The 12223-nt window shown below is 42.6% G+C and overlaps 1 protein-coding gene across 2 annotated transcripts; it reads left to right on the top strand.

The window, feature by feature from the left end:
• The first annotated feature begins 269 nt into the window (after positions 1–269).
• On the top strand, positions 270–5004 carry LOC120657230 (soluble starch synthase 2-2, chloroplastic/amyloplastic-like). 2 transcript variants are annotated; one of them, XM_039935512.1, is made up of 9 exons: positions 580–704; positions 800–937; positions 1034–1433; positions 1535–1599; positions 1872–1949; positions 2040–2150; positions 2255–2299; positions 2699–2872; positions 3625–5004. In XM_039935512.1, exons 3-9 carry the CDS (start codon positions 1202–1204, stop codon positions 4579–4581), a joined length of 1662 nt encoding a protein of 553 aa, XP_039791446.1. In that variant the 5' UTR covers positions 580–704; positions 800–937; positions 1034–1201; the 3' UTR covers positions 4582–5004. The 2 variants fall into 2 exon arrangements, with proteins under 2 accessions (XP_039791445.1, XP_039791446.1); XM_039935511.1 differs by lacking the exon at positions 800–937 and having other exon boundaries at positions 270–704.
• The last annotated feature ends 7219 nt before the right edge of the window (positions 5005–12223 follow it).

The following is a 12223-nucleotide window of genomic DNA, read 5'->3' as shown; positions in this document are numbered from 1 at the left end:
GTCTTTGACCGCGTGATTAGAGGATGGTTACTGTGACATCACTGTAGCAAATCATCAATTAATTACCGTCATTAGATTTATCTCGAAAAGTTACACTCATCCCTAAAAAATTTTTACAAATAGACTACATTTAGTACTCAATGACCGGAAGTTTGTCTTTTTTTTTTTTTTTGAAATCTTGATTAGATGTTTTACCAAAGACGGCCTTTGTCGTCTCGTCTTCGTCCCCACCCACCCCCCGCAAGGCCCACCGGCCCCGCCTTAACCTCAACGACGGCCTCACAACCACGCGCAGATCTTTCAGCTTAATTCCCTCGTGCGCCACGCCGCTCGCCATTCTCGCCTCCTTTCTCCAGTCTCGAATCCTTCTGGTAGTATCGGGAGAATTAGCAGCAGCAGAACCTGTGCTTTGGGATCCCATGTCGGGGGCAATCGCTTCCTCGTCTTCGGCTTTCCTCCTCCTCGTCGCGTCCTCCTCGCCGCGGCGCAGGCGGAGCAGGGTCGGCGCGGCTCTGCACTCGTATGGCTACGGCGGCGCGGGGCTGCGGTTGCATTGGGCGCTGCGGGGCCCGCCTCGGGATGCATCCGCGCCGGTGCGCGCCGCGGCGGCGCCGGGCGGGAGCGAGGGTGAGGAGGCCGCGGCGGCAGGGGAGAGCTCCACGTCCACGCCGAAGGGGGTCGCCGTGCAGGGCAGCAAGGCCAAGGTTGATTCCCTACACAGTTGACACTTGAACAGGAAAAATTCCATGTTGTTTCGCATAAACAAAATAGTATAAGATCATTTCGGATTTGTGCGCAGTTTGCTTGTCAGAAGGGAGAATTATTTAGTTCAAATTGCGCAGCTAGTCGCCGTTTCAGTCGGAATGCAGCGTCCACGTTTCAGCCGTGCGTCTATTTTTACTTGCTGTAACACTACATGTGACACACGGTTGAAATTGTATGTTCAAGCTGCTGCATCGCTGAACTTTGTGCAAGTTTCTTTGCTCCGCTTCACTGATGCTGAAATTTCTGAGCAAATCCATTGTGAATTCAGGCTGCAGATTCTGCTTCACCTCCCAAAGCTGTGACATCCGCGCCGAAGCAACGCCGCAGCGCTGCAAACGAAAATGGGGCGCTTGGGAGCAGCAGTGCGAGCAAATCTGCTGCCCCAGTGTCCGAACCACCCACAGCCGAGTCGCCAGCTCCTGTCTCTGAGACAGAAATGGATGCCAGTGCGAAAGTTGCAGAACCGAAGCCGGCCGCATTGGATGATGCTAAGGAAAGTGTTGGCATCGCTGAACCGGTGGAAGCTAAGGCTGATGCCTCTGCGGCTACGGAAGCTGCGGCGGGTGCTGCTGATGATAGTGAAGGCAAGGAACCTGGCCCTTTGGCTGGGCCGAATGTGATGAATATCGTCGTGGTGGCTTCTGAATGTGCTCCTTTCTGCAAAACAGGTAAATCGCATTTCTGCTGTGTTAGTGCTATTGAATCCAAACACTGTACTGGTTTGAAGCTGTTAGTTTCGTTATTTGCTCTGACGATTGGTGCCGCATAGGTGGTCTTGGAGATGTTGTGGGTGCTTTGCCCAAGGCTTTGGCGAGGAGAGGACACCGTGTTATGGTACACACACTCATTTAATTCTGTAGTCCTAAGAAAACATGTCTCTTGCAATAGAGTACTAGTTCTTACATTGCTAGGAGCAGTAATGAAATGATATAACAGATGCTGTGCTTAAGCTGTCATGCTCCTAATTGCAGACAATTCCGAATTCTTGATCTTTCTGCAACATTGAAAAACAACCTCATATAGTACAGGTCCACAAAAACAAAGGGAGGAAAAATAGAATGCATATGTGACAAGAAAAGTAATGCAAATGTGTGTTCCAATATCAGGTCGTGATACCAAGGTATGGCGAGTATGCAGAAGCCCGGGATTTAGGTGTACGGAGACGTTACAAGGTAGCTGGACAGGTATGGAAAAAATTGGAAAGAGTCTGTAGTGTCCTGTATGAAAGAAAAGGATAATAGTAGAACTGAATTTCTCCTTGATGTGTTTTGCAGGATTCAGAGGTGACTTATTTTCATTCTTATATTGATGGAGTTGATTTTGTATTTATAGAAGCCCCTCCCTTCCGTCACCGGCACAATGATATTTATGGAGGAAAAAGAATGGTAAAGACCAATTTTCTAGTGCTTCTCTCAACAGTAGAAAATTAAATTGAATGCCTAGCACGTTCATTTAAACTATGTTTGTACATTTTGTCATATGATGGCAGGATGTTTTGAAGCGCATGATTTTGTTCTGCAAGGCTGCTGTTGAGGTACCTTCCCCTATTGTACTGCTAACTGCTATAGATTTCTAAGCATTTCACAATGAGAACTAATGTTGACTTTTTGATATCTAATTTTACTGATCATTGATCAATTAGAAGATAGTGCATTACTGGAGGTATTTGATATGCAACTGTGTCCTGGCCCCACAAACTTGTAGCATATGTACTCTGGTTACCCATTATATATTTGTTTTCTATTTTCCCAGCAGGATTACATTATTCTGCAGATCTATCAATTGCTTTTGAATTTCTTGCAGCAAGCTTTCTATGCAACTCATTGAATGATTTTGCATAACAACTGAATTGCAGCTCATATATGCTTATGATTATTATAGTGAATCAATATGCCATTATGTTTGTTTTCAAAATTCTTCTGAACATTTGCAGGTTCCATGGTATGCTCCATGCGGTGGTGCCATTTATGGTGATGGCAATTTAGTTTTCATTGCTAATGATTGGCATACTGCACTTTTGCCCGTCTATCTGAAGGCCTATTACCGAGACAATGGTTTGATGCAGTATGCTCGATCCGTTCTTGTGATACACAATATTGCTCATCAGGTTTTGCACCTTAATCTTAGCTTGCCTCTCTTTTCTCTGGGACTTGTTCCAGTAGTGTGCTCCATTCTGAATCACCTGTACTTGTTTTATCCATATCTGATATCTCTGTAGGTTTTTGTCATGCAGATTTTTCAGATGTATAGGGGTGCAAATAGGTGCCCCTAAGGGTATCCACCGCCCCTCTTTAGTTCAAAAGTTTGTACTAGTTTTTCAAAGTGGGACCTCATTTTGAGAAACTACTACAATTTTTTGAACTAAAGAGTAGCAATGGATACCCTAAGGGGTACCCATTTGTACCTCTACAGATGTACATAATGATGTCAATTATTTCACAAGTTGGTAAATCTGAAAGCTTGTTAAGCTACTAGTTTCCTCCACTTGAGTAGCGATCTGATATTTAGATGAAGTAAACTACGGAGTTCAGTGAAAAGGACAGAATGTGCCAATGTGGTAGTGTATTAGTAAAGTGGCCATTATTTTTTTGTCGGACTGGAAGGTTACAGATATCTAGAAACATGTTTTTGCTGGCTATGCAAAACATTTGCTACTTTCCAGCATCAATTCTTTTCTACTTCCAGGATCCAATTTGGTTCTTTTTAACATTCAGGCGTCAATTTAGTTCTTAGTTCATGAAACATAACGAAGACTGATGTAGTGGTTCAGACATAAATTATTCATTTGGTTAATGTATTTCAGTTGGCTTTTGCTACTTGACACCCAATACTGATGCAGCTATGCTTCCTTTCTTGCAGGGCCGTGGCCCTGTAGATGACTTCTTCAATTTCGACCTGCCTGAACACTACATCGATCACTTCAAGCTGTACGATCCTGTTGGTGGCGATCACAGCAACGTCTTTGCTGCCGGGCTGAAGATGGCAGACCGGGTGGTGACCGTGAGCAGTGGGTACCTGTGGGAGCTGAAGACATCGGAAGGTGGGTGGGGACTCCACGACATCATAAACCAGCACGACTGGAAGCTGCAGGGCATCGTGAACGGCATCGACATGGGCGAATGGAATCCCGCGGTGGACGTGCACCTTCACTCTGACGGCTACACCAACTACACGTTCGAGACGCTGGACACGGGCAAGCGGCAGTGCAAGGCGGCCCTGCAGCAGCAGCTGGGGCTGCAGGCCCGCGACGACGTGCCGCTGATCGGCTTCATCGGGCGTCTGGACCACCAGAAGGGCGTCGACATCATCGCGGACGCCATCCACTGGATCGCGGGGCAGGACGTGCAGCTGGTGATGCTGGGCACGGGGCGGCCCGACCTGGAGGACCTGCTGCGGCGGTGCGAGGCGGAGCACAAGGACAAGGTGCGGGCGTGGGTGGGGTTCTCGGTGCCCATGGCGCACCGCATCACGGCGGGCGCGGACGTCCTGCTGATGCCGTCGCGGTTCGAGCCGTGCGGGCTGAACCAGCTGTACGCCATGGCGTACGGCACGGTGCCCGTGGTGCACGCCGTGGGCGGGCTCCGCGACACGGTGGCGCCCTTCGACCCGTTCGCGGACGCCGGGCTCGGCTGGACGTTCGACCGTGCGGAGGCGAACCGGATGATCGACGCGCTCGGGCACTGCCTCAACACGTACCGGAACTACAAGGAGAGCTGGCGGGGCCTGCAGGCGCGCGGCATGGCGCAGGACCTCAGCTGGGATCACGCCGCGGAGCTGTATGAGGACGTGCTCGTCAAGGCCAAGTACCAGTGGTGACTGGTGAGCGAGCCGGTTGGCGACGCCGACGCGCCTCCCGTCGCGGGACCCTGGACGCGCGCCCGCGGGCGTGCTTCTTCCAGGCGGTGCGCGGCCGGCGCATTTGCGCCGGGAGACGGTGGTTGGCGTGCCGGGGGAGCGTGGGCGGACGCGCGCGCGCGATGATGCCACCGGGCGAGGGGGCAGTAGACAGCGACGGCGATGTAATGTAAGAGACCTGTGCTGCTGCCGTGCTCATGCATGGTCTGAATCACTTTGATCCGGTACGAGGTGATGTAAATTATCAAGTTTTGGAGGCGAAGCGCGTGCGTCCGTTCCCGCCGGCCGGTAAATGGAGTTGTAGAAACTGTATGTACTGATGTACTCTTCACATGGCCATTTTTAATGTGCCGCGCAGCCAAGCTTTTAGCTATTTTGCAAAAAGGTCTTCCAGTTTTCTAAAAACTATAAATTAAATCTAGCTCATCTCAACAGTACACTCCCCACGTTCATATATTTTTTTTATATATTTTTTCACGTAGTATCTCAAACTAATATTTATTTCGACGCAAAGAAGGAGAAATTTGATAATGCTCGGGTCTTTACAAAAACCCCTTTACGAGGCCCTCTTTCCGATAACCCCTCTCATGGCTCTCAATTATCTAAAAATTACAACTAAACTTAGCTCGTCCCAACAGTACACTCCCCACATTCATATATTTTTCACTTAGCATCTCGAACTAATATTTATTTTGACACAAAGAAGATAAAATTCGATAATACTCGAGTCTTTACAAAAATCCCCCCACGAGGCACTTTGCCAATAACCCCCTCACGATCCCCAACCTTTAACCTTTGGCTATTTGCAAATAGAATCCCCAATTTTCTAAAAAGTTATAACTAAACCAAGATCATCCCGACAATACAATACCAACATTCATATTTTTCACGTAAAAGCTCGAACTTATGTTTATTTCGACACAAATAAGAAGAAATTTAATAATGCTCGGATCTTTACAAAAATCCCTCTAGGCACTTTTCCAATAACCCCCTCATGGCCCCAAACCCTAATCCCCTCTCAGTTGAGGCCGCGGAGGAAGCGGATGTTGTAGTGTGCGAGGAGGCAGCAGCTCGGTAGACGATGGCGGCACAACCCGATGCCGAGCGTCTGAATGGGTGCCATATGTTCTAGTCTTCTGATTAGTTCCCAAAATTTTTCACGCACTACAGTAATTTCGAATGTTTGACTACTAATTAAGAGTATTAAATGTGGATATCTGACAAAACTCATTCAATAACCCCCGGGCAAAATCGCGAGACGAATCTAATAAATCTAATTATGCAATGATTAGACAATATCGTGCTATAGTAAACAATCTCTAATGATGAATTAATTAGGTTTAATAGAGATTCGTCTCGTGATTTTCTGTCCATCCGTGTAATTAGTTTTATAATTAGTCTATATTTAATATTTCTAATTAGTGTTGTAAAAATTTCCAACCAAATTTTTTGGGAACTAAACGCACCCTAAATCTTAAGAGTTGTTACTAGTTGAATTCGAAAGCTCCTCTCACATCCAATAAATTTCATGCAGAAATCACTCCCCACCTTCAAATCCTAACTACCGCAGCCACCATCCATCTCATTTTTTTTTACCGCGGGGCGGTGCGTCGCCGACGGCATAGATTTGCTACAATGGCACATCAAAGACATGCCCCAATAATTGCCACGCTCAAAGATGCGCATAAAAGAAGTACTGTTTTTTTTATAGTTTGAATTTGAGAGATTGCTCGCCACCTGTGTCCACGTGGCTTAAAGAAATACTGTACACTACCACAGAGTACTACAGACCAGACGCACCCTCACTGTGGCTGCTACGGCTAGCTAAGTTTAAGCATCGCCGCAGTTAATCCGATGACTCACGCACCAAACAATCTGAAAAAAAAAAAAACTCTTAAATCTCGCGCAGCTTTCCCACAGGCTGTCACATGCCATGCAACTGCGGATTTCATTCTGGCCGTCGCGCGCTACTTCTCCTTCCAACAAAGGATCTGATAGGGCCACGCTAATTTACGGTCAACCGTAGGGACCCCTTCCCTACGGTCGATATTCCGACCGTTGCTTTTTTTTCATTTATAGAAATTTTTTATCGTTTTCTGATTAAAAAATACAAGGAAAATTTTGGAGACCAAAAAAACATTTCAAGAAAAATAGAGAGCAGAAAAATTTTCAAGAAAAAAAATTGGAGAGCAGAAAAATTTCAAGAATTTTTTTTGCATCATTAAAAAAATATTCATCCGAAAATCAAAGGGATTCAAAAAAAATTGTGAAAAATTTTTTGCCGCGGATCCGGGGCCGCGAGCCCCTGCCACCGCGGATCCGGGGCCGTCGGAGAGAGGCGGAGGTGCCCGCCGCCGCGGTGCTCCCCTCCATCCGCTCCGCCGCCGCCGCGCCGCTCCCCTCCATCCGCTCCGCCGCCGCCGCTCGCGGAGCCCGCCGCCGCGCCGCTCCCCTCCATCCGCTCCGCCGCCGCCGCTCGCGGTGCCCGCCGTCGCCCCGCTCGCCTTGGTTGGGAGAGGCGAAGCTCCCGTCCCGGGATAGTCAGATTCAGAGGGAGAGTGAAGAAAAGAGAAAAGAAAAGGGAGGGGCGTGGGCGTGAATGGGTGGGGCCGCGCGCGAGTATGTGTGGGTGAAAATCGACCGTAACTTTTGGAAGTCACGGGCGACTGCAATTTCAGCATCGCGGATCCGACAGCCGCTGCGACCCCACAGGCACGGGCCGGCATCCGGCGCGGGAGCGCATTCTCCTTCCCTTTTCCGCTGTTCCGTTTTTGTCTGGCCCAGTTCGCATGTGGTTTATTTTTTTTGGCCTAGTTTGTTGCTGCCGGCGTGGCCCGTTATGTATGTCATTAGTTCATTTTTTACAGCCCAGATTTTTGGGATATTGGAAATTAGAAATATGTGGGGTCCACAAATATCAAGCTCTCCAAACCACAAACAGGGACGGCGGGTGGATTTTTGAAATCTATGCCTTCTTTTCCCTCTCTCTTTTCGTTTTCCCTCTCATCTTATCTGGCCTTTTCGTCTCCCTCTTTCCTTCATGAGTTAGGGTGTTCTGGAATTTTTTTAGGGTTAGACTCCATGACCATATATTTTTGTATAATGGGTTTTTACTATATACTAAGGATAACCTGTCATACCGATTAGGGTCAGTCACGTAATACTGGCATTCTCGTCCTAACTGGTTAGGGCCAGTCACGTCATACTGTCACACTCGGCCCAACGAGTTAGGGTGCTCTGGATTTTTAAGGGTTCTACTCCATGACCATATACTTTTGTATAATGGGTTTTAACTATATACTAATAGTGACATGCTATATTGATTAGGGTCAGTCACGTAGTACTGCCATTCTAGTCCTAATTGGTTAGGGTCATTCACGTAATACTGTCATTCTCGTCCTAACTGATTAGGGTCAGTCACGTCATACTTTCATATTCGGCCCAACGAGTTAGGGTGCTCTGGATTTTTAAGGGTTTTACTCCATGACCATATATTTTTTGTATAATGGGTTTTAACTATATACTAATGATGACACGCTATACTGATTAGGGCCAGTCACGTAGTACTGCCATTCTCGTCCTAACTGGTTAGGGTCAGTCACGTCATACTCGGCCCAACGAGTTAGGGTACTTTGGATTTTTAAGGGTTCTACTCCATGACCATATACTTTTTGTATAATGGGTTTTAACTATATACTAATGATGACATGCTATACTGATTAGGGTTAGTCACGTAGTACTGCTATTCTCGTCCTAACTGGTTAGGGTCAGTCATGTAATACTGTCATTTTCGTCCTAACTGGTTAGGGTCAGTCACGTCATACTTTCATACTCGGCCCAACGAGTTAGGGTGCTCTGGATTTTTAAGGGTTATACTTCATGACCATATATTTTTTGTATAATGGGTTTTAACTATATACTAATAGTGACATGCTATACTGATTAGGGTCAGTCACGTAGTACTGCCATTCTCGTCCTAACTGGTTAGGGTCAGTCACGTAATACTGTTATTCTCGTCCTAACTGGTTAGAGTCAGTCACGCCATACTATCATACTCGGCCCAACGAGTTAGGGTGCTCTAGATTTTTAAGGGTTCTACTCCATGACCATATACTTTTGTATAATGGGTTTTTTCTATATACTAAGGATGACCTGCCATACTGATTAGGGTCAGTCACGTAATACTGTCATTCTCGTCCTAACTGGTTAGAGTCAGCCACGTCATACTGTCATACTCGGCCCAACGAGTTAGGACTTGTGTGGGGAGTGGTTGGTGCAGATACACCTGGATCTTTTCTCCCATTAACTGTTTTAGGAATGTGATGAGTCTATTTTTTTTTCCCAAAACACAAATTATATGCTATTTTGTTACACCAAAAAATGCAAAATTTATTATGTATTCATACAAATTATAACGACTAAACTTTTTGAAAATAAATATATCTCATTTAAAGATTTACACCTAAGTTCATAAAAATTGGTCACATAACTTATACATATAGAACAAATCCACTAACGTTTTACCATCATATATATAAACAAGTTATTTACCTAAGTTATTTGCCTTATTTTTTTGCAAAGTTTTCTTATTCAAACTTTTTACTGTAAAAACTTGCGTACCTAATTTTCGCTTTTTACAAAATAGTTATACACATAAGTTTTGTAATTACTTTGTAAAAACTTGCGTACCTATTTTTCTCTACGCACTTATATATGATAATGCTTATGTCAGCCAGCACGTTGTTTCAATATCATTAGTGTTATCGTTTTATATATTAAACTTATGCGAAAAGGATGTAATAACTTATCCAGAAAGAAAAATTTTGTATATAATTTTTATTCGAACATATTTAGATATATAACTTTATGCTAGATACACAGAACAGTGAACGATTGATATAAAATTTTGTATCCAACTTCCATGCATGATTAGTTGAGATCTAATATTTCTATTTTTGCCCCCCATCACCTGGCCAGTCATCTCCTAGCTCAAATCACATCACACGTTTGCTCTTTTCCCCTCTCATCACGCGACATTTGCAAATCCTATCTCATGACATGGATTAGGTAGAAAAGAATTCACCTGGTCAGTCATATCCCTAGCTCAAATCACGTCGTACACCCATGACATGTAACGTTTGCTGATTTTGCCTGTCGCAGCATGATATCTTGCAGTTAAGATCTATTATAGGCGAAATATTTTGTAATTAGCAAAAGGTGCATTTTTTATTTCCAATGAAAATAATAGATAGGTGATATGCATGTCACAGGGATGTCATCTTTTTGTTATATACATGGCAATTGTTTTGAAAGATATGCATGATTTGTTTCTTTTTGAAAGGGTACATATACAATGGAATCAGTCTATCTGATTTTTCTCCTGCATATATTGAGGTAATTCTACTTAAAGCAGGTTGCGCGGGCTCGTTCAAAATAAATTGCAGAAGCAAAGTGTTCCTGAAGTATGTATCCCATCTATTCGCTAAAAACTTAAAAACATGCATACAGTTCTATTAGCTAAAGAACCTATTCTAGACTACCTTGAGACCATCACCTGCAGGATGCCTATGATAACCCTGTTTGCCAAGGGATGCCTTAGAACCTAGAAATATGAGGCTGACCAGCACCCCTTTCGATCAAGGAATCAGAAAAGCAACATTCACCGCACATCACCAATAAATATATATAAAAGGAAACTGAACCTACCTTTGCAATGTGTTGCAAGTTAAATATACATATTTTCATGATAAACTTATGTATGAAAGGCAATTTAAATTTTAGCAGGATAAACTTTCATATGAAAAACAATGTAGCCAAACTCTTCGACAAGATTTGTTTACAAAAAAATTTTCTAGAGAATTTGATACGAAACCTTATCAAGAAAAAAATTCTCAGAAAAGGTTTAATGTGTTTTCATAGAAAATCTTACATATAATAAAGCTTCCATCAAAATTAGGGAATAAAAATTTAGTAAATATTTTCATGAATAAACTTTCCAATTAAAAGACTTTGAAAAAACTTGTGAAGATGACTTAGTAGGTAAAACTCATTTAGAAAATATACTTCTGAAGTTAGGTAAAAAATAACCTAAGAATTATTCAAAAAATTGTGTAACAAATTTTTAAACAAACAATTGAACAAACTATTGTAAGTAACTTATATAGAAGACTTTATAAATAAATTGTTCCTATAGAATTTCCCCAGTAACTTTCCTATAAAACAATTATCGAGAAAACTTAGTAAAAAAAACTTTGCAAAGACAAGTTTTGTAAAACATTTGTTCTTGGAAAACTTATCTAGAAACCTTAGACAAAAATTATTTCACGAAAATCTTTACATAGAAATTTCCCTAACAACTTTTTAAAGAAATCTTTCTAGAAGAATTTTCTGGAAGAACTTTGATAAATAAGTTACCAACCAAAGTTTTGTTAATAAATTTTAAACAATATTTTTTAGAGAAAATCTTTTGGAAAAACGTTAATAAAAAAGTTATTAACATAACTTTTGTAAAGTTTTGTTATTAGTAAACTTATCTAGAAAACTTAGACCAAATTTTTTAATAAAATACTTACATAGAAAGCTTCTGAATTAACATTAAAAAAATTGTACACAAGACTTTTCACCAAATTTTGACGAATAACTTACTTCACATAAATTTTCTTTATTACTTCTAAGGAAAAACTTGTGTTAGCAACTACATAAAAGTTAGTCCAGAAGTTTTTTGAAAACATAGTTATCTCCTATATTTAAAATAAAAGTTATTCAAAGTATTATTAATACAATTTCACAAAAATATGTCAGCCAAACAAAGAATCGTTCTAACTACATTCAGCATGCAGAATGGTAATCCACAGGTTCAATTTGAAAGATGAAGATCAGTAATAAAAAGACCATTGCATATACTTTGATAGCCAACAGGAAATATGTCAATTGCAGTACAACTTGGATAATTTCTGCAACAAAAAAGTTGTAAAAATTCATAACAGACAAAAATGAGATAGTAGGGAGTTGTGCAGTACACACATCTAGCTCACCTTGATCATCCCCCCTAAGGACTCATCTAATGAATCACTGCCAAACATCCAATAGTTCTGCAACAAGCACAAAATAAAGTTGTTCAGTAGGGGCCTTGCTTAAATAAGAAAACATATAAAAAAGATGTGGGTACTGGGTACAGTATATTACATTGTGAACTCAGCGCTAAATGTACCACATAAATTTATAGGCTGTAGTTTATCAACTTTGAGCTTTAGAGAAACAAAGTAAAGCTAATGTAATCAATAGTATAGGGGCCAAATTATCTAAGGCATTGCAGAAAAATAAAATGCACTATTATTGAAATTGGCAAGCACCTTGTGCCTATTTCCACACATACAAATTCTACGGCAGTAAAACAATGGCCTCTTTGTATTGAACTAACTGATGTACGCCTTCTCCGACATGGCGACACTAGCAACGTCCAGCTAAGTATCACATGAAACCTAATCAATTCACAAAACAGCATACACATGGTCAAATACACACCGATAACATAGATGGTGCATCAGTGCCCCCACACGGGCAATTCATCAATCATATGACGGGCGAACCAAAAACTTACTTG

Source organism: Panicum virgatum, chromosome 1N (assembly GCF_016808335.1).
Source record: "Panicum virgatum strain AP13 chromosome 1N, P.virgatum_v5, whole genome shotgun sequence".
Taxonomy (NCBI): Eukaryota; Viridiplantae; Streptophyta; class Magnoliopsida; order Poales; family Poaceae; genus Panicum; species Panicum virgatum.
Note: the sequence above shows the minus strand (reverse complement) of the source record. Positions and strands in the feature narration are given on the sequence as shown.